This window comes from Dicentrarchus labrax, unplaced genomic scaffold (genome assembly GCF_905237075.1).
Source record: "Dicentrarchus labrax unplaced genomic scaffold, dlabrax2021, whole genome shotgun sequence".
Lineage (NCBI taxonomy): Eukaryota > Metazoa > Chordata > Actinopteri > Moronidae > Dicentrarchus > Dicentrarchus labrax.
Window position 1 is genome coordinate 26,835,072 of NW_026136718.1, and position 19,660 is coordinate 26,854,731.

At 40.6% G+C, this 19,660-nt stretch overlaps 1 protein-coding gene across 1 annotated transcript; it reads left to right on the forward strand.

The window, feature by feature from the left end:
- The first annotated feature begins 8,690 nt into the window (after window positions 1-8,690).
- On the forward strand, window positions 8,691-19,625 carry cunh19orf44 (chromosome unknown C19orf44 homolog). Its single transcript, XM_051377714.1, has 10 exons — window positions 8,691-9,192; window positions 9,292-9,453; window positions 9,557-9,684; window positions 9,986-10,484; window positions 12,460-12,826; window positions 13,621-13,685; window positions 15,554-16,043; window positions 16,167-16,256; window positions 18,123-18,289; window positions 18,538-19,625. Exons 1-10 carry the CDS (start codon window positions 9,067-9,069, stop codon window positions 18,664-18,666), a joined length of 2,223 nt encoding a protein of 740 aa, XP_051233674.1. The 5' UTR covers window positions 8,691-9,066; the 3' UTR covers window positions 18,667-19,625.
- The last annotated feature ends 35 nt before the right edge of the window (window positions 19,626-19,660 follow it).

A 19,660-nucleotide genomic window follows, 5' to 3' on the forward strand; every position in this document is an offset into this window, starting at 1 on the left:
TGCCTTACTTAACTTTGATCTTGCTGCACCTCGAGCAACGTCTGCCTAAATTATATTTTCCTTATACCTCAGCTAATGCATTTTTTATGACTCCAAACACCAAAGGTGCTGTAAAACATCCTCAGATTATTTATTCTATGTTGCGAGATGTTTTTACCCCATCATGAGACTCTTCAGAAACATTGCACATGTACAGCTATACACAGGCTTACCATATTGTATATAGTTTGTATATGTATTTTATATTTGATTCTCTCTTTTTACTCTTTGCACTTCATTCCCCGTACTGCTGTACCAATCAATGAATTTCTCTTATGGGGGATAGAAGTAAACATCCAACAAGTCAACATGGATATAGCCTCTGGACAGATCATCACTAATAACAGACTCACTTAATGCAAGCAGGGGTGGATCTAGAGAGGTGGCAAACCCCAGTTTGGTGTCAAATGCTGTCAAATATAACATTACTTTAGATTAATAGGTAATGCCATATTCTCTGTGATAGGCTTATGTATTTGGAAGAATGTCTAAGTATTTGGAAATATAACAATTTATTGATTTCTAATGCCACCTTTAGATAAAAATTTAATGTTTTAGGACCATGTGCCACAATAATGTATTGCTTTTGAGTTTAAATATATTCATTTGGGGGCTTTTGCAAGAAAATATTGATATATGTGAGTGTGTGTGATTAAATCAACATATATTTCTGCCACCCCTTAAAGTCTCCATGCCCCATAAATATTTCGCTAGATCTGCCCCTACATGCAAGTACGTCACAGATGAGCAAAATATGTTGAAGATACAAATCTTACCTGTACTGCTCTTATAGTTAAATGCATTCCCTAATTTTGTTAGAGCACCATCACTCCCCAAATTTACTCCCTGCTATTTTTTGCAAACTCAAGTTCATAATTGGTTTAAGTCTCGAAATGTATGTAGTTGATGTGATTAGTTCTGGAGGCTGTCAGCCTGTTTATGTCAGTGTCAGAAGTGGGTAATGTAGTTTAATGACTGATCTAAAAAATAATTCCCTGACGTTACTTTCATTCTTAGTATCTGCTGTATATGGCAGGCAGTGGAGCCTGAGAACAACAAAGTTCCATTTCTGTTCATGACAGGAGCCATGGTAACCAGATAATCAGTGTTATTCACTTGTACTGTCAGCGCTCACAACGTATGACTGATCGGTGTAAAGTGTGATTAAAATGGTGAAGGGAAGTAAATAAGATAAAACACATTATATAGATGAACTCAATATTCATTTTAAAACTCTTCCTAAAAGCTCAAAGTGTCTCAATAGCTGACTTTATTCTTGACTGAATTGTAAGGATGGGGAGTAAATTACTATGCAATGATCGGAGTGATCTGGTTGCAACAGATCAATCACATCTCGGAAGTTAGCAGGGGCAATGCCATGGAGACATTAAGACTGAAAGAAGAATCTTCAGATGAATTCTAAGAGACACAGGCAGCCAGTGAGAAGACCTAAGAACAGGAGCCATGATTTTCAGGTTAAGATTGAACACAGTGTCCAATCCAATGTTAAGCATTTTCAAGGTTTTGTATGTAAAATCTTACTTGTGAGTATATAGGATGGAGGGAAGGACCCTGAAAGTGCTTAGTTTGATACCATTATCTGAGGTCGAAAAAAGCACAACAATGTTATCATATCCTTTTTTTATCTTTTTTTTTGGGGGGGGCTCTTATTGTCTTTAATAGAGAGTGACAGCTGAAGAGTGACTGGGAAGAGGCGAGGATAGAGAGAGGGGATGACACACAGCAAAGGGCCACAGGTCAGAGTTGAACTCTGGGTCGCTGTAGTAAGGACTCAGCCTTGGTACCCAATGTTCTTTATATTACCTATGTCTCCCATATATGAAATGGATTCTTGTATAAAATATTTTACTGCAGAAGTGCTTTAATTGACAGACATTGTGACACACCCCATAAATGAAATGAGTGCAAAATAAAGCCAGATCCACTGGAACTCATGTAATTTCATAATGCATGCTCTGATTAATCCCAAATTGGAGTGGTAGTGGGAAGGGGGTTCTTCAACATGTCTGAAAAACCGAAGTGCAATAGGTGGAAATACCAACTATGAGGGTCTATGGTGATTGAGTTTATTTACTTTAATGTAGCTTTGGCTGAGATAGTCCCAGACACATCAAGCAGGGTGTGCTAAAAAGGTCTGACTGCTGAATCCAGCAATATATGATGATAGGTAACTGTAGAACGTATGGTCAGTGGTCTACATTAAGAGACGCTTAGCGTAATACAGTCAAATAAATGTAGTAAAGACAAATGTCCAGTACTTCCAGGGGGGCAAAAGTACAAAGCAGCAGAAAACAGCAATACTCAAGTAAATGTAATATTCCATATGCATATTATGTATGCAAGATCAACTAAATAAAGCACAGCATCTATTTTCAATTCTCAATCACACACTTGCTCACAGGAAGTATGTGAAGCAATAATTATAGCTCCAAAATCATGTTAATTGCTAGGAACTATGCCCTGCCACACCGTAAAATAGACAGGAGAATTACTGCTAATACTCAATAAATAATTAAACTGCCGTGGGCTGCTCTGACAATTTGTTATGACACTGAAGTGGAAAGAGCTTCTGTTATGGTTGGTGAGCAAGCCACAGACATAAATATCCAGAAATACGTTTTATTCAGTGAGTCATTTAGAATTTTAGAAGTGTTTTTGACATCACTCACACTACACAAACGGAGAGCTGGGAGCCCCTCTAATCAGCATCCTTAAACAGAATAGCAGCCAGGAAGTGAGATGGGTGTCTCGACATTGGGACCACTCACATTACTTTACATATGCTGTGTTTCCACTGCATCAACTCGCCCTTTTTTGGTCTACCAGTCTCAAAAGTTGTGGATAGTACCTGGTCCTTTTATTGGTATCATCTAGTGATGATCGTCCGTCGGGCCCGAACGATCCGGCTCTAAGAGAGGCTCTTTGAAGTGAGCGGCGGGAGCTGGCTCCTGACTGGGAGCCGGATCCGGATTTTTACCCGTTTTTTTCTGTTAAAGCCGCGTGATTGGTCAAGATGTGTGGCGGCGTCTGTGTATCTACACTGAGCAGGGGGGGTGGGGGGGTTACAGACAAACACAGCACAGTGAGCACGTTAACAGGAGGGAGGGAGATGTGAGAGAGCGAGAGAACTTGGTGCTACATAGACAGAGACTACACACTGGAAAGGTGAGGAAAATGAGTGACAGGAAACATAGTAAAGTTTGGACACATTTTAATGTGATAGACAGTTCAAGAGTGTAGACTGTGCAAAGTTAAACATTTCATATTGAGCAGCTTTTTGTCTAATTGAGATGGGTCTTTGTTTTTGTATTTTATAATTTATTTTAATTTATTTAATTTATTTCTGTTCCATAGTGAGTATATTAATAAATCCATATAAATAATAAACATTTGATATAATGAATGTATTTACATTAGTAATTCGTTTTACACATAATTTGGTAATAAATTAATTTAAGCAACACAAAAATCTGAGGAGCCACTTGGGAGCCGAAAGAGTCGGCTCTTTTTAGTGAGCCAAGCCAAAAAAAACGGCTCTCTAAAAAGAGCCGGAATTCCCATCATTAGTATCATCTCAGTCGAGGTTCCAAGCAAGCTGAGTTGGTATCAAAAGGTGAAGATTGGTCAGAGAAAACTCTCTTGTGCACCATGGGACATCCTCTCCTGTTATTATCAGCAATCTTTTTTGTCTTGCTGCCTTCAACCTTTTCTGAAACAAAATATGTCTCCTTGCTGTCACAAACAGCCACATACTGAACACAAGGAATTTGAACCCAAATGCAGAAATGAAGGCAGAGTGCAGTTCAGATGATTAATGGAGGAAAAATGGTGGTGGAACACAAACTTGAGGCAGTAGTCCAAAACAGTCAAATACATCCAATAGAAAGTCCACAAACTGAGAAACCATGAGGAAAGCTGCACATATGCCAAAAGACAAACTGCGATAAAAAACACAGAAACACAAATACTAAATACATATATTACTCAGGGCAGGGCAAACAATGGAAACCAGAGTGGACACAGTAGGGGGAGAATTACAAAACCATGACAAACCTAAAACCAAGCCAGAAACAGCTGAAATATTGCTATCACTAACCAGACTCCAGACACAAAAGTGGTATTTTACCTCATAACATCATAACTTCATTCAAAGTGCGCAGAAACAAACCTTTGTTGTTGTTTCCAGTGTTCCAACAATTACCAACTCTGCTTTGGTTAGAATAAATCCTTAATTCAGTGACGTAGATAAGAAAAGCAGAAAATGTAATTACTCTACTCTGCACCCAAGCAGACTGGCTATGGAAAAAAACCACAGAGAGGTAGCATAGCAACACAGGTAGAGGGAGTGTGACGTCATTCTCTGCTCATGACAACATGAATCCACCATATTTTTACATAGCAAATATTTGTCTGCTGCTTTATTGTTTCAAATCATATATGAAAGCAGGACACTGAAGTCGGGCCCATTTTAAGATATATGTATACATATATGTATACATATATCTTAAATTGTAGAACACCCCCAAGTTGCTAAAACTCAGAGAAATATTGAGGGCCCAACTTCAGTGTCCTGCTTTCAGGATGCTTTAGTACTGAAATAATTTAAAGGGATTCTGTTAGTTATTGTAGAGGCACAGGTCTGCTGCAAAGACAGGTATGTACTAGGTAAATGCAGAAGTGTTTAGGCACAAGATGAGGCAAGAACAACATTTAATAATACAGGAACAATGCCAATGCCAGGATGATGAAAGCATTTTGAGGGAACTGCCTGATGATTCATGCTGTGGGAGAGAACTGCAAACAGCAAGAACATTTTCCTCCAGCTTGTTGACTGCAAGCTTAAGCTAAAACAAGGTCATTGATTTTACACAGAAGTGCAGACACAGAGCACTCAGAAACTCACCTTGTGAACCACTGGGCTCTGCAGGATGCAAACAGCATTAGTGTCTCCCACAGTGGGAATGTAATGCTCTAGCACAGGCAAACTTTAACGTAAGAAATTTAGTTTGTTACTTCAAATTTTCTATGTAATCCATTTCAGCAATATTTTTGGAGGTAAAATAACTTATCGCATTACAGTGTACAGCAACCTTACACACAGAAATGACATTTGGAAACCTTCCTGCACTGATATGAAAAATTTAATGTTTTCAAATCAAGTGGCAGAAAATGGATGGAAGGCCACCCGGCACCCTATTGCAGGCCATATCTGGCCCGGAGGTCTTATATTAAGTATCACTGTTCTAGCACCTTCAAAGATGAGATGTGGTGTCTTATAGACACGGGGAGTAAGATAAATCAATGAGAATTATTTTATTTTGAGGTGTACTGGACCATACTTCTTACTTCTGTATCTGACTGCAGGTCGTTATTTGTGTTCATCTGCTGTTACGCTGTAGCCCACTTGAATGTTTTAAAGAGTTCGGTCTAGACCTGCTCTATTTGAAAAGTGTCCTGAGATAACTTCTGTTATGAATTGGCGCTATACAAATAAAATTGAATTGAATTGAATTGAATGTTGTATTTGCATTTTGAATCCTCTGTTAAACACTAAATTACCAAATAAGCATTAAAGCGTTTTCTTACACGTAAATGCTTATTCTGTGGTATGATAAACTAAAAAGATGTTGATCTCCACCTCAATATACCATTGTCAAATTCATTTTTGCAACACTTTAAAACAACCAGAGTAAAACTGGATCATCACAGCGTGGATGATTTCTTCTTGAGGTGTAATTTGGTGTGAAATAAGCAGGACTGACAAAACAAATATTTGAGATACATACCGCGTCTGTCACTTAGACAGTAAATTACAATGTAATCTCAGTATCAAAAACACATCACACAGAAATGTGACCAAGAATGTTCTGATCTATTAGTCCAATTAACAGAATTTAGGTGAGTTTTACTGTATTACTGGACACAACTGACAAATTGCTACTCCTGCATTTTATTTTACACCTACACCTAAAGCACAACTCTAATTTCCAGGTGGAAATAACCAAAAGAACGTCAGACTATTTGAGTGTATATATAGTAAATGGACCTGTACTTGTATAGCGCCTTTCTAGTCTTCCGACCACTCAAATCGCTTTTACACTACGTGCCACACAACTAACTCATTCATTCACATTCACACCAATGACGCAGCATCGGGAGCAATTTGGGGTTCAGTATCTTGCTCAAGGACATGCAGTGGGAGAATCGAACCAACAACCTTCCGATTAGTGGACGACCCGCTCTACCTGGGAGCCACAGCAGACCCACTACTGAACTGTTTGCAATGTGATGGGCTGAACAGGGGAGATCTGGGCGGCTGTGGCTCAGAGGAAGAGCGGGTCGTTCCTTAATAGTAAGGTTGTGGGTTCGATCCCCGGCTCCTGGTGCCACATGTCGAAGTATCTTTGAGCAAGATACTGAACCCCAAATTGCTCCCAATGCCTTGTATCAGTGTGTGAATGTGTATGAATGTTAGTTTCTGTTCGATGGACTTTGCCATCACTGAGTGAATGTGTGTGAAAGGGTGAATGTGGCACGTAGTGTAAAAGCACTTTGAGTGGTCGGAAGACTAGAAAGGCACTATACAAGTACAGGTCCATTTACCATCGACCGAAATACTCACATGTAGTAACTCTGTGTCTGTCAGCTCTCACAAGCATTGAGACAGGACAACCAGTAATCCTCAGGATCTGCTTTATAAACTCCTGGTCACAATTCAAGAAAACAAAAATAGTAAGAAAAATATCACATTCATGACGTGGGTCCCCACCAGGTCCCTGCACATTCAGGTATCCCTGGAAACCAAAAAGCAGACAAATTGTCGGAATAATAGAGTTTCAAAATCAGAGGGGAAAAGTATAGCACAGTGGAAACTATGGAAGCCCTTTTCCACCAATTCTTTAAGTCAGTATAATGAGGAACTTTACATCATTATTTTGACTTAGTATCCCAAAATAATGAGAGGCCTAAATTAGAAAAGGCCTGTGTGTTGTTCCCTCATATGCTTCAAAGCAACAAAATTAGGTGAATGAGACCAAAAGAATACTGTCACTGAAGATTACTTTAGACGTGGATTCACAAATCGTGAGATTTTAGAGGTTTTGTAGGAATCACATAATATCTGTCTCCGGACCCTAGAGAGAAAGCTACAAAAGAATCAGCTCTGGCGGAGACGAAATAAGACAAATGTAGAGGAAGTAGCATCCTACGGAAGTGTATTGGATTCACTTGAAAAAAACTGGTTTTTCTGAGTAATTTATTTTCCTGTTTTTCTGAGTAATTTTTTCTGTTTTTCGTAGTAATTTTTTCCCCCATGTTTTTTGGAGTAATTTTTTTCCTGAATTATCGAGATACTTCAAACTCCCACGAGAACCTCCAACCTGCAAGTGACTCCCATGGACCTATGGTGACTGCCCGCACATACATGCCCCATCTTCAACTATCTACCATACCGGGTCAATTTTGCTATGTATATATTGCTATGTCTAGCAGATCTGATTCCTTCTGAACAAACACAAAGTCCTCAGGTGCCTGCGTGGAGTCGACAAACTAATGATAATACCATCTATATGACTTAAAGACAGGACTATCTCCCAGTGTCTTAAACCCAGATCAAAGTATAACTTGATTGAACTAAACAAGCCGGTCATGTTTGTTTCCGTTAAATAGACCTCTCAATAAAGGAATGAATGCGTCTATTGTTTCAAACGCTCTCTAAACTCAGGAAAAAAAATTGTCAGAAAAACAGAAAAAAAAAATGTATTCAGAAAATCTGAAAAAAATGACTCCAAAAAAACAACCATAAAAATAAATTACAATGAAAAACAGAAAAAAAGATTACTCCGAAAAACAAACTGAATTAATTTTCAAGTGAATGCAATACGTTTCCGTAGCATCCTTCATTGACCAGCAGTTACAAATGTCTGGCAGACAGCATGGCTACAGATGGCTGAACTGAGAATACCCACTTTGCAAAGTAGTGTTCAATGACAGTATCCATTTGGTCTGCCAAACTTTGTCTCATTCACTTGATTCTGTTGCTTTGGAGGATATGAGGAATCAACACACAGGCCTATTATAATTTAGGTTTCTCATTACAATGACATACTAAGTCAAAATAATGAGAAAGTTTCTAATTATAATGACTTAAAGATTCCTTTTTTTCCTGTCATATTGGTAGAGATGGGCTTCCATAGGGAACAGTACAAAGACAGTGCAACAAAACTTCCTAGCAAAATACAGAAAATACACAGAAGACAAGTGATGGACACAGTTAAGGAAAACAGAGTAGAGGCCAGGTAGCTACATTTACTCAAATACTGTACTTAAGTATAAATTCGAGGTACTTGCACTTTAAGTTCAAATCAACAATAAACATTTACAGCAGTAGAATGCCACATACACATTAATGCAGCAGTAATATTAATCCAAAAACATCAGATATAATAGAAAACATTTTACTGTGCAATGAGTCCTTTTTATACTTTGACTTTTACTTAAGTAAGGTTTTGAATTGAGGACTTTTACTTGTAGTATTTCCCCTGTGAGTAATTTCAAATGGAGTAGAAACATATCCGGAAGGGGGCAGTAATGTACCGTTAAGGTTGCCAACTGCCGTAAAACATCAAAGAAGAAGAAAGCTGTTCCTTGGAAACAAGGGACGCCTGTGTGGTCGCTATGTACGAAGTAAAGCAAAGTACGGTCAGAAGTTGGCAACATTATGAGCTGTTTTTATGTTTCCTAATGGATGTGAGGTTGTATAGGTTATAAATGACCTCTAAATGAACCTGAGACACTTTTTAGCACCGTGTGGAGTTAACGTTAGCTAGCAAACACGGGTTTAGCCTCTAGCCAGCAAGCTAACGTTACTGTCTCCAGGGCGGGATGAAACAGTCCCACTCTGGGATTGCTACTGTCCACACAGCGTGTACTATCATGTATCAATCAATATCAAGTGTATTAAGTAAAAGTTAGCCAGATAGCGTAAGGAAGAGCGTCAGTTTAAAGATGTGGAAACGAGGCGGTCGAAGCTCCGCTCTGGACCGGGCTCAGGCACTGCTGTCCGCCAAGAGGACCAGCGGAGGGGGCGCTGAGTCCGTGCCGGAGCCTGCAGCCACAACACGGGGACATGCGGTGAGTTTCAAGCTTGTTTCAATGAATTACTATGATAGATGCTGTGACACACGTGAGTAACAGCAGAAACGTGTCTTTTCTTCCTCTCCTTCTCTTAAGGGTGCTGTGGGTGGGTCTGTGAAAACCAGGTCTGCTCCCCCAAATACACACACTTTAATCTCAGATCTGAGTGACCTGTCCTCAGTCAGCTCTGCCCCTGAGCATGGAGCGGACGCCGCGGGCTCTGCTGCTGCTGGGAAGACCCGGGGGGATTCTACTGAGGTAAACAACCCTGCTGTATCGCTCAGGACACTTCCACAGTGGGATGTTCCTAAATCCACTCTCTGTGATTCTGCCTGAGCCCTCCTTGTTGTTGTCCTGCCAGGATCTCAGACCTCAGAGCTCCCTGGGTGGAGGACGGAGCAGGTTCTTGAAGAAGGCTCCACCACCTGCAATCAACAGCAGCTACTCGCCTGTCAGCAAGAGCCAAATGCAGCAGGAGCCTGAACCCAGGTACAGTTCAATGTGTGCAGGAGTTCACACTCTTTTTAAGAAATAATTTCCCAGGACATTTTCTTGACAATTCTGGATAGTACTTGCTCACAAATGGTCATATAATTTACCAGTAGGCCTAGTATTGGCACATTTAATCCCAGTTTTATTTCTCCTTCATCAAGTGTCTCAGGACAGTTTTCCTCTAACCATAACATCAATGACTCAACGCCAAAAAGATTTCTACACGTCCGTTCCACTCCTGCTGATTCAACTCAAAATATAATGTTCACCTCTGCTCCCTCTCACCCCCTCTGGTCAGGTATGTGTCATCTTCCCAGCGAGGCTCCCAGAATGCTGCTTTGAGTAGACTGGCTCAAATTGAGAGCCGCATCCGCAGCCGCAAGCAGGCCGGACAGGGGCTAAAACCGGCTGAGAATCAAACCTCAGACATGGGGATTCCACCACCGCCGGCAGCCCAGTCCCTGGAGGCCTCTGTGCAGCTCTCAGCAGCTCAGTCCAGCAGTGACCAGAGCCTGAAGGGGAAAGTTTTCCCCAAGAATAACACAACAAAGGCTGTGAATAATAGTAATGCTGCTGCTGCTGCTGCTAGGTCCCATCAAGGCCCAGATGTTGGTGTTAGGTCCAGGTCCAGAGCTGCTGATGCTGTAGTCCCTTCGGCAGGTTCGGAGACAAAGTCAGTGAGAGTAGTGAGTGGTGTGAGTCTGGAAAGTGATGAAGAGGACATGAGGAAACTGCTTGGAGAGTCATTGGATTCAATAGACAACAGCTTCTTAATACCTGGGAGACCAGCGGACAAGGTACCTTTTATCTTTGAACCTGGGCTGTTGATAATTTATTTCCACTCCCTTTATTTACAGTCTTATGCCATTTTCAGTACGTGTCTTAGCTATGCATGTTATGTATTGTTATTTTAGGATAGGTTGGGCTAATGCCTAATCAGTTCAAATGGCAATGGTTCTATACATGTTCTAGGACAGTTTTTCAAACTTTCAAACAGTTTCTGATTCAGACAAAACTTGACTGTAACAAAGCAACGGAAATTTGTCTTTAATGTGGCTCACAAAACAGTACACACATATTAAGACTTTTTGCCTATTTTTGTATGTCCACATATAAAACCGTGTTGATGGGACATTCTGAGCTTTAGCTCTGTCAAAATATACTAATATTTTAAAATATGTATCACAAACGCCCCAATTTGTCACGGCACTACAGTTCCCATCATGCCTCAGGCGAGGCAAAGCGCAGTCATGGTCATAGTCATGGAGTCAGTACCGGCATCCCTGTTCCATACTACATACTAATTGTATACAGAATGTATTATGTACTACGTTTCATACCATTTTTGAAACGATGTACACCGGAAATGATACAGAACATGTGCTAACGCATGTCAGTCACTACGACTTTGGACTGGCAGTGTCAGTTAAGCTTCACAAAGAGACATTAAAATTAAAGAAGGGGGGGAAATAAACAAGATTAAATAATGGGAAAAATAACAATAAAAGGGTGGGGGAAAATAAAGAAAGGGAAAAAAATGATACAAATAAACCTAAATATACATAAAAATGTATGTTGATTAATCATATTAATTTAGTAATGTATTGTGTCCAGTCCACTACATGTATGTGAGTGTTAGGTTAACCAGTCATCAGAAACCATATCATGTGGTGTGTTGTATAAATAGGTTTATGAGAGGGGTCTTCCATGCCCATTAGAAGTATGTTTTTAAGGTCTGCATGAAATATATATAATATAGCTCATCTTTCCTTTTACGACAGCCTGTAATCTTTTATGGGAGAGGGTGTTCAAAATCTCTCTGTACTAAAGGGTACCACTTGGCAAGGAGTCTTTGATCCAGTCGTGCATTTCCAAGCTATTAAAACTGTGTCTGTTCTGGTTAACTGAGTTATGATGAAAGGGCATAATACTTTATTGTTACAGTTCTACTTACACAATATATAGAATAGAAATGTATGTATAGGTATATACTGTATATACAAGTGAAAATGTAAATATAAATATAATAAGTGCCTATGTACCTTAAAGTAATTAAATATATACACAATATATGCTAATACATATATATATATTCCATGAATCAACCTGGAGGATTAATATACCAGTTTAACCTAAAGGAAGTAGAGACAGAAATATGAACTTGGAGGTTGCATGTATCACATCAAATGAGACTCACAAACTCAGTGTTTTAACACGGTGGTTGTTAACAATGCAAAAACATGTATGCATCTGCAAGTATTGAAACGTTTTCTCGAGGCCTTAGAATGTGTTAAAAAGTATTACATTTAATCTACTAAAGACATAAATATTTTCTCTTGCCTGCTGTAGGCAGTAATGTGATGTGCAGAATGGTTTTTTGTGAGCTGTTGGGAGATGTTACACAGTGAAAAGAAGATTGTTGAGACAGTGGATTGTGCTGCAGGAGGCTAAAATATAATGAACTTAAATGAATTATACATTTTTCATTGGTTAATCCATCCATCCATTGTCTGCTGCTTAACTGGGTCTAGGCCACGTTGATTGTTTTAAATTATTGTTATATACTGCTGGTAAGTACTGATAATGAATCATTCTTGGCCATATCGTCCCTGTTTTTCCAACGCTCTTCCAAACTTTGGCCGGTATAATCATAAAACAGGTATTACATTGCATTCAATGTGGTTTTAAAGGGTCTTAATATCTTAACCCTGCAGAATCTCTGTGGCTGACAGTTCTTTCAGTTCAAAACAATACTATACTTCTCTCTTACAGATGTTGAGCAAAAGCCATTGGAAGGTCCACGCCACACCTTCTCCCGCCGCTGTCCCTCCCTCATCATCCTCCAATACAGCTCCACCCCGCTCCCCTGCCTCTCCTTCTCACCGCAGCTCTCCTTTTCGATTCACCGGTCAGGCTCAGGCTCACTTCAGCCCCTCTGTGCTCTCCCCGTCCCCCTCTCCTCCCCGTGTCTCCCCTTCCCCTCTGGGGAGACTGCACTCCCCTCACAGGGCGCAGAGTCCACCGCGGTCCCTCTCCTCTATGTCAGGCCGCAGTGAGGTGCTCTCTCTGGAGGAGCTCTTCCCTGTTGGGCCTGGCTCTGAAGACCCCCACAGTGAGAGGAGCACAGTGTCCTCTGAAGGTGAAAGAAATTCTCAGGGCATAAAAAACATCAGGAAAGATGGCAGTTAGTGTTGTAGCTGCTAAGAAGCCAATAGGACTTAAAATCAGCAGTGTATTCCAGTTCTAACAATGTCTCAGAGTTCTTATTTTAATGATTTACTGATTACAAAATGCTTAGCCTCTCATTTTGCATACAGGAGATGAAACGTGGTGTTTTTGTTCATTCACCATGTTTTATTCTTTTCTCCTTACGTCATGCATCCTAGATGGACAACAAGGTACATGAATCTTCCCTCTGTAGAGTTTGAATGAATAACATAATAACTTAATTTTTATAGCACTCGTGTATCTAAACAAGGTTGCAAAATGCTTGACAAAATACATAAGAATAAAACAAAAATATACGTAACCATAAATACAGTTAAAATGTGAGAATAAAAGAAAATAAAACAACACAGCACCAACACCAACATTTGAAAGCCATGCATCACTAAGGCTTTCCTGTAAAGATATGTTTTAAGCAAAGATTTTACAGCAAGTGATCCTCGGGCAGCAAATTCCAGAGCCTAGGGCCCCTGAGGGTAAAAGCCTGGTCACGCTTAGTCTCCAGCCTTGACCTAGGGACAGTTAACAGGTACAACCATGAGTGTGTGAAGTCAAGAGGTTCGTATTTTAACTAGAGGCTAGACCATGTTGGGTCTTAAAAAAATCAATCTTGAACCTAACTGGCAACAGGTGGAGGGAGGCAAGAATTAGAGAATTTGAGAAATATGTGACCTAAAATTGCTGCTCTGTTATCTTGTGTTATTGCAGACTTCAAGATAAATGTGATGACATTAGACGACCTTGGATTTACAGAGGAAACACCTGTAAAGGAGGTTGGTAATGACAGCATTAAGTACGGTGAATAATGCTATTTGCATGTGTACTATATTGCAATGCTTAAGTAATTCAAACTTAAAGGAAGGTTATTTTTTGTGTCCATTATGAAACAATTTGAGAGATTTGTTTAAAGCTGCTTTGCCTGTTATTTTGGCTGTACACACAGCACTGAAATATTAACACCTTCTAAGTCAATACAGCAAATCTGTTAGACACAGAGCAGCATTGGCATTCACTTGGAGTTGTGTTTGTGTCAGCCTGACAAATGTAAGTCTGGTATTCACTCACTTCTAGCTCTGTTTTGGTCCCTGTCAACTCCCAAGAAAAATGTCTGTCTATAGCTGCTAAATGCTCCACTATGTTCACCTGCTAGTGCAGAAAGTGGTGCACAGTGGGATATTAGAGCTTTTCTGCTGAAAACAGCTGCCTGCTGCCGCTGGAAACAGAGGTGATGGGAGCCTGAGCTATAACAGTAAAGTTGAGGGGCATAAAACCAAAACAATGATCTGAAAGATGCCAAAAAGCTCTTCAGAGCTGCTGAAGGGAACTGCAGACAGTTCAAAACAACGTCAGACATCTTTCACATTACACTTCATGCTCTGACCCATTGTTAAAATAAAAATATTGATTAGTGCAGCTTTAAGTAATGATCTAAAAATGAACATACCTAAAAAGTCTGTTACAATCTTCTGCACTGAAAAAACTGCACACACATAGCTAATGTTACGTTGATGTTTGAGAAACAAACGCCAGCCAAAGTGGTTAAACAGAACTTGTTAAAGACCTAGATGTTCGCTTATGTCCGTGCTCTGTGCTCTCACATTGCACACACATTGTAAATTGATGAGTAAAATGTATGAATAATTGATGAGAATGATGGCTAAACCTACACAAACGTATAAAAATAATTTAGTGGATTCCTCTTTGCTAAAACGAGTCTGAATTCCATCCAAACAACAGAAAGCATTTCATTGAGCCACCTCCTACAACATGGGGACGATGGACACTCACTGCTTTTGATGGGAGAGAAGGGCCCTTGTCTTGTCAGAACGACCAAATATTGCCAAATTACGGGCACACCAGAAATGATCTAGTATTAGACAGTGCCAGAATAAGTGTGATCATTTGGCGGTACCATATCTGTCGCACAGGGGAGAAACTGAGCCAAATATCTGACTAAGTTTAGCTTTGGAGTAATGCAGTGGGTGTCGGGCTTTAAACTGAATGAATCGATATCTAGTTTTGACAGAACAGCTCCATATAGCAGACAGTTCCTCCTCCCATAATTCATCTGTCACAGGAACACCCAAGCTTCCCTGAGATGACTGGCATCTACTGGTACCATAAAGGTGTGACAAAGTAGGAGATCAAATTTTGAGAGTTTTGCTGTAAGAGAAGTTAACTCTTTGGTTTAGTTGTATACTCTGGGATACACTCCAGTACGAAATGCCTGCATTGAAGGTAGCGGTAACAATGTGGTCGAGGAAAGCGATATTTGGCTTGGAGCTGAAAAAATGAGGCAAATGTATTATCTCTGTAAAGATCTCCAGTATAGCACACTCCCCTCTGAGGCAGTGTACTTTGGATTTTCGTGTGCAATGAGGAAACCAAAAGCCATTTTTAGATTTGAAAAAAAAAAACAACAGAAAACAAAAATAAAACCAACCTGTTTTAAATTTTTCATTTTGAAAATAAAATTGTCATTGACAGCAGAAGGATTGCGCTAGTCAGTCTCATACATTTGCTGGTTGAAAAATGAATGACAGTAAAATTGAGCTTTTTCTCTTGTTGCTGGGGATCTTGTTGAATCCCCTGAAGGACTCCTTAGTCTGATGTGTTTACCTTCTTCCTGCTGCCTAAACAGAGAGGAGTCAGCGCCCCTGTTCCTGGACCCCCAAACAGACATCAGCTGCCAAGATTGAAGGAGAAAGAGGAGGAACAGCAGCTGAAGGAGGAGGACCTGCTGGACTACCAAAGTGACTTTGAGAGCGAGAGCAGGACAGAGCCAAATTACAGCACCAGCCAGGTTTCAGAGGACTTGCAAGGACATGGAGATGGAGAGGAGGAGGTGTCGGAAGTCAGAGAGCAGGCTTCTGATTTAGACGTGTCCCGTGGGAGGACAGAAGATGATTACTCGAGCGCTTTCTCAGACACAGGACGCTCCTACACCTCACAGACTTCAGATCACAGCCAAACACTCAGCAGAAACAGGGGCTCCAGATCCTCCAGATCCTCGGTCTCACATGGCAGCCGGACCTCATCTCACCAGTCGAGGAGGCGTGCTTCAACTAGAAAGGTTTTAAAAGAGGCAGCAGTACAGACTCAGTCTAATCCACTGGTTCACACATGGCCCGGTTAGTCTGCCACACATTTAACATATGGTAGTGCCACTAATCATCACTATCACTGTTTCTTCACAGTAGTCATCATGTTCAGCTCAGTATTTGTGTTTCTTATCTCTGGCTCCCCTCCCTCAGGTATGGCTCCTGTGGGTCCAGCAGTGGGTATGACCTACCTGGATCCCTCCCCAGTGCTCACTCATACTCTCAGTGCAGAAATGGTGGAAGGTAAGACCCAATTAAACAGAACGCAACACAACCAACCATACAACATAAATACACGTAGAAGACTTGTAAATATTAAAAAACCTGCTCCTGCATCCAGGTGGTAACTAAAATCATGGTTCACAGGCATCATGGAAAACCTGGAAATTTAGAGACTAATTTTCAAGTTATGGAAACACATGGAAATGGATTGAAATGACAAAATATCCTGGAAATAATTGATGTCCTGGAAATGTATTTCAGCCCCTTACTTAGATTGCCTACTTAAACCTCATTGTAAACTGTAAAAACAAAGCAAGCTAACACACAGTGTCCCATCAATGCTGACCATCTATGAGGCCTACTGCTAAATTGTTTGACTGTTTGTGAGCAATGCTGTCCTGTAGATTTTATTTTTTCATTCCTGGAAAATGTCCTGGAAGGGTCCTGGAATATGATTTCTTAATAAGAGTTGGAACCCTGTGTTAGAAAACCTTTGGACTGACATACAGTGACTGATACTAGCTGTTGGTCATAGCTAACAGGAACTTTGTGTCCAAAATCACACCATGATTGATGACTGTTTAGGGATTAAAGGAATATTTCAACATGTTGGGAAATACACTGTTTTACTGACAGATGAGGAGATTAACTAACTTAACCCTTTTATGCTAAATATAACAGGAGAGCTAGGAGGTGGTTAGCTTAATTTAACATCTAGACTTTTGGCAAGACTCCAGGAAATCTCTGCCTGTGTCACAGAAATAGTATGCATTAAACATTAAACAGGTTTTTGAAACGCAGCTTTGACTCCTTTCCCATTGTCTGTAGATGAGTTTGCCTTTCTGCATTTTTTTTACTGATGTGTCACATTCAACGTCACAGCGCACAGAAACAGGGCTAGTAAACAGCAGAAAGCAGTATTTCTTACTTGTCTTGGCCTGTGAGCAATGCCTCTGTCACTCAGCATTTTCAGTATGTTGTTGATATATGGCACAGTGCCAGTGGTTTAGCAAACCGGAGAAAGTTCCAGTGACCTGTCTCCTTGTTTCTTCTTCCAGTCCAATCAGACTCGCTCACCTTGCTGTCCGCCGTTGCACGTTGTTCCCATAGACTGCAAAAAAACCAATAATGTAGAACAACGCGTCATAGCATTGAGCCAGAAAGGGGGGAGAGTGTGAATGCTGATTGTGTGAAAGGAGTTTTACAGGTGGATTGTGTTACCTTTGGACAGAGCCAGACTACAGCCCTCCACAGACCAAACAGTCCAGCCCTAGCCTGACCCGAGACCATCACCAGTTAGGCTCTCTCTGATACATGCAAAAACACACACAGACTATGGGCACAATGAAAGGACACAAGTTAAAAAGTGCTCTGTGATGCTCACGCTCACTAATACACACACAAATACACACACATACACTATGGAGAAAAGGAAAGGAGGGAAGTTAAATGAGCTCGAGTCCAACCAGAGCCTGGTCTATAGATAAAAGAAGGCCCGAGCCCAGCCCTAAACGACTCAGCATGTTGGGGCTGTTTCACCATATACAGCCTTCATGCTAAGCTAAACAAACTATCTCCTGGCTTTAGCTACATAGTTACAGATTTGAAGGTACTATCGGTCTTCCTTATTTCACCATATTCTTCCTGTAATAGAGACTGTATTTTCCATAAACCCAGTTTATGTGTTTTGTGCTTGGGAGTGCTAAAGCCATCGTACTGATTCTTCTGTGTGTGTGTGTGTGTGTGTGTGTGTGTGTGTGTGTGTGTGTGTGTGTGTGTGTGTGTGTGTGTGTGTGTGTGTGTGTGTGTGTGTGTGTGTGTGTGTGTGTGTGTGTGTGTGTGTGTGTGTGTGTGTGTGTGTGTGTGTGTGTGTGTGTTTGTCCTCAGCTCTCAGCACCTTCAACCCAGCTGTATTTGCACTCAATGAACTGCTGAAGCAGCAACTCGCCATGACGAGGCGGTTCATTGAAAGCAGCCGCCATCTTCATTCCAGCCTGGTAAAGAGCCTGGAACCACCAAACTACAGATACACCACGCTGGAGGACACCAAGGAGGTAAAGCATGCTTACACACACCGTCACACACACACACACACAGTCACAAACCTACAACTGAGCTTTTCCTTTGACTCAACAGGAGGGAGTTGTCTGTCATGAGACATGTGAAATGAACACAAACCAGCCATCCTTTAAATTGCTATTACATTCCATACTGCATTATCAAGATGACACTGTTCTCAAACATGTAGATAATTCACACACACATTAAGTTTGTGTTCAACATGTCTTCATTCTTTCCACAGTACATTCGCAAGCACAGAGCTCCCAAACTGACAATGGAGGAAGCCTTAGAGGAGGCGCTGCAGGAGCAAAGACTACCGACACAGACCACTGATTGTCCTCCATTACTGAACCAGCCACGTGCTTATTAAAATATGTCATTATTTTTATATTGTGGTTGTTGTTTATCAATTGAATGTACGCCATGTTGATTTGAATGCTTTTGTAAAAGTGTAAACATGACATACCTTCAGTTTAAACGAACAATATGTAATAACTGACGCTGCAGAGGTCTCTCACATCAATAACAAAAGACTACGTTTGATGACGTTGTGGGAAGCAGCGTGGGATCATGGGAGTTGTTGTCTTACCAACACTATTGTCACTGCAGTCAGCTTCTCCTGGTTAGAAATCCTTCAGTGTTCATTGTGACGGAGCCAGATTATCAACAGAGGTCTCCTCCGCTCCCAAAAAAGGACCTGCTGACAAGAACTGGTAAAAACACTAAATAAAGCAGTTCCACCTTAAGAATCAGTGTTTCTCTGATGCTGTTTGGTGGACAAAGGGTGTTAGTTCAGCTTGTTTCTCTGATAACTTAAGATCCAAACGTCTGATGACTGAAGAAGAATCATAAAAATGTGGCCTGAAACTGGATAAAAAGTCAATTTATGACAGACAGCCACAACACATACGCAAAGAGGCTTGACAGGTGACCAGTGAAACGCAGCATTACCTGAATAAAATGACTACTGAATTTGGGATAATGGTACACAACTTAACTACATATAGAACATATAACTACATATATGGTGTTTATAGACATTTTAATGTGGAAATGTTGCATATTATAGTTTTAGGATTAAAAAAATGACGGTGTGTGAATTGGATGGTTTTGTACCTTCATTGTGTGATTTGACTGAGACGCCCTCATCCTTGCTGAAACAGTATAAAGCACCAACACTGTCACTTGAACTAATGACTGAATGAAACTGTATGTCGTGACTGTTGGTTGTAATGCACCACTTAATAATTATATTTCTGTGTAGTTTCTGAAACTGTCTTTGAAATCAACTTCTGCATCACAGTATAAAAGATCTAGTGTTTATCTCTATTTATTGTTTGACTAACATTCCCTCACTGTACAAC

Bases quoted from the DNA above. Each gene is read 5' to 3' on its own strand.
- cunh19orf44 (XM_051377714.1), top strand. From the start codon at position 9,067: ATGTGGAAACGAGGCGGTCGAAGCTCCGCTCTGGACCGGGCTCAGGCA. The intron at 9,193-9,291 runs GTGAGTTTCAAG...CCTTCTCTTAAG, and splicing joins CCACAACACGGGGACATGCG to GGTGCTGTGGGTGGGTCTGT. The intron at 10,485-12,459 runs GTACCTTTTATC...TCTCTCTTACAG, and splicing joins CTGGGAGACCAGCGGACAAG to ATGTTGAGCAAAAGCCATTG.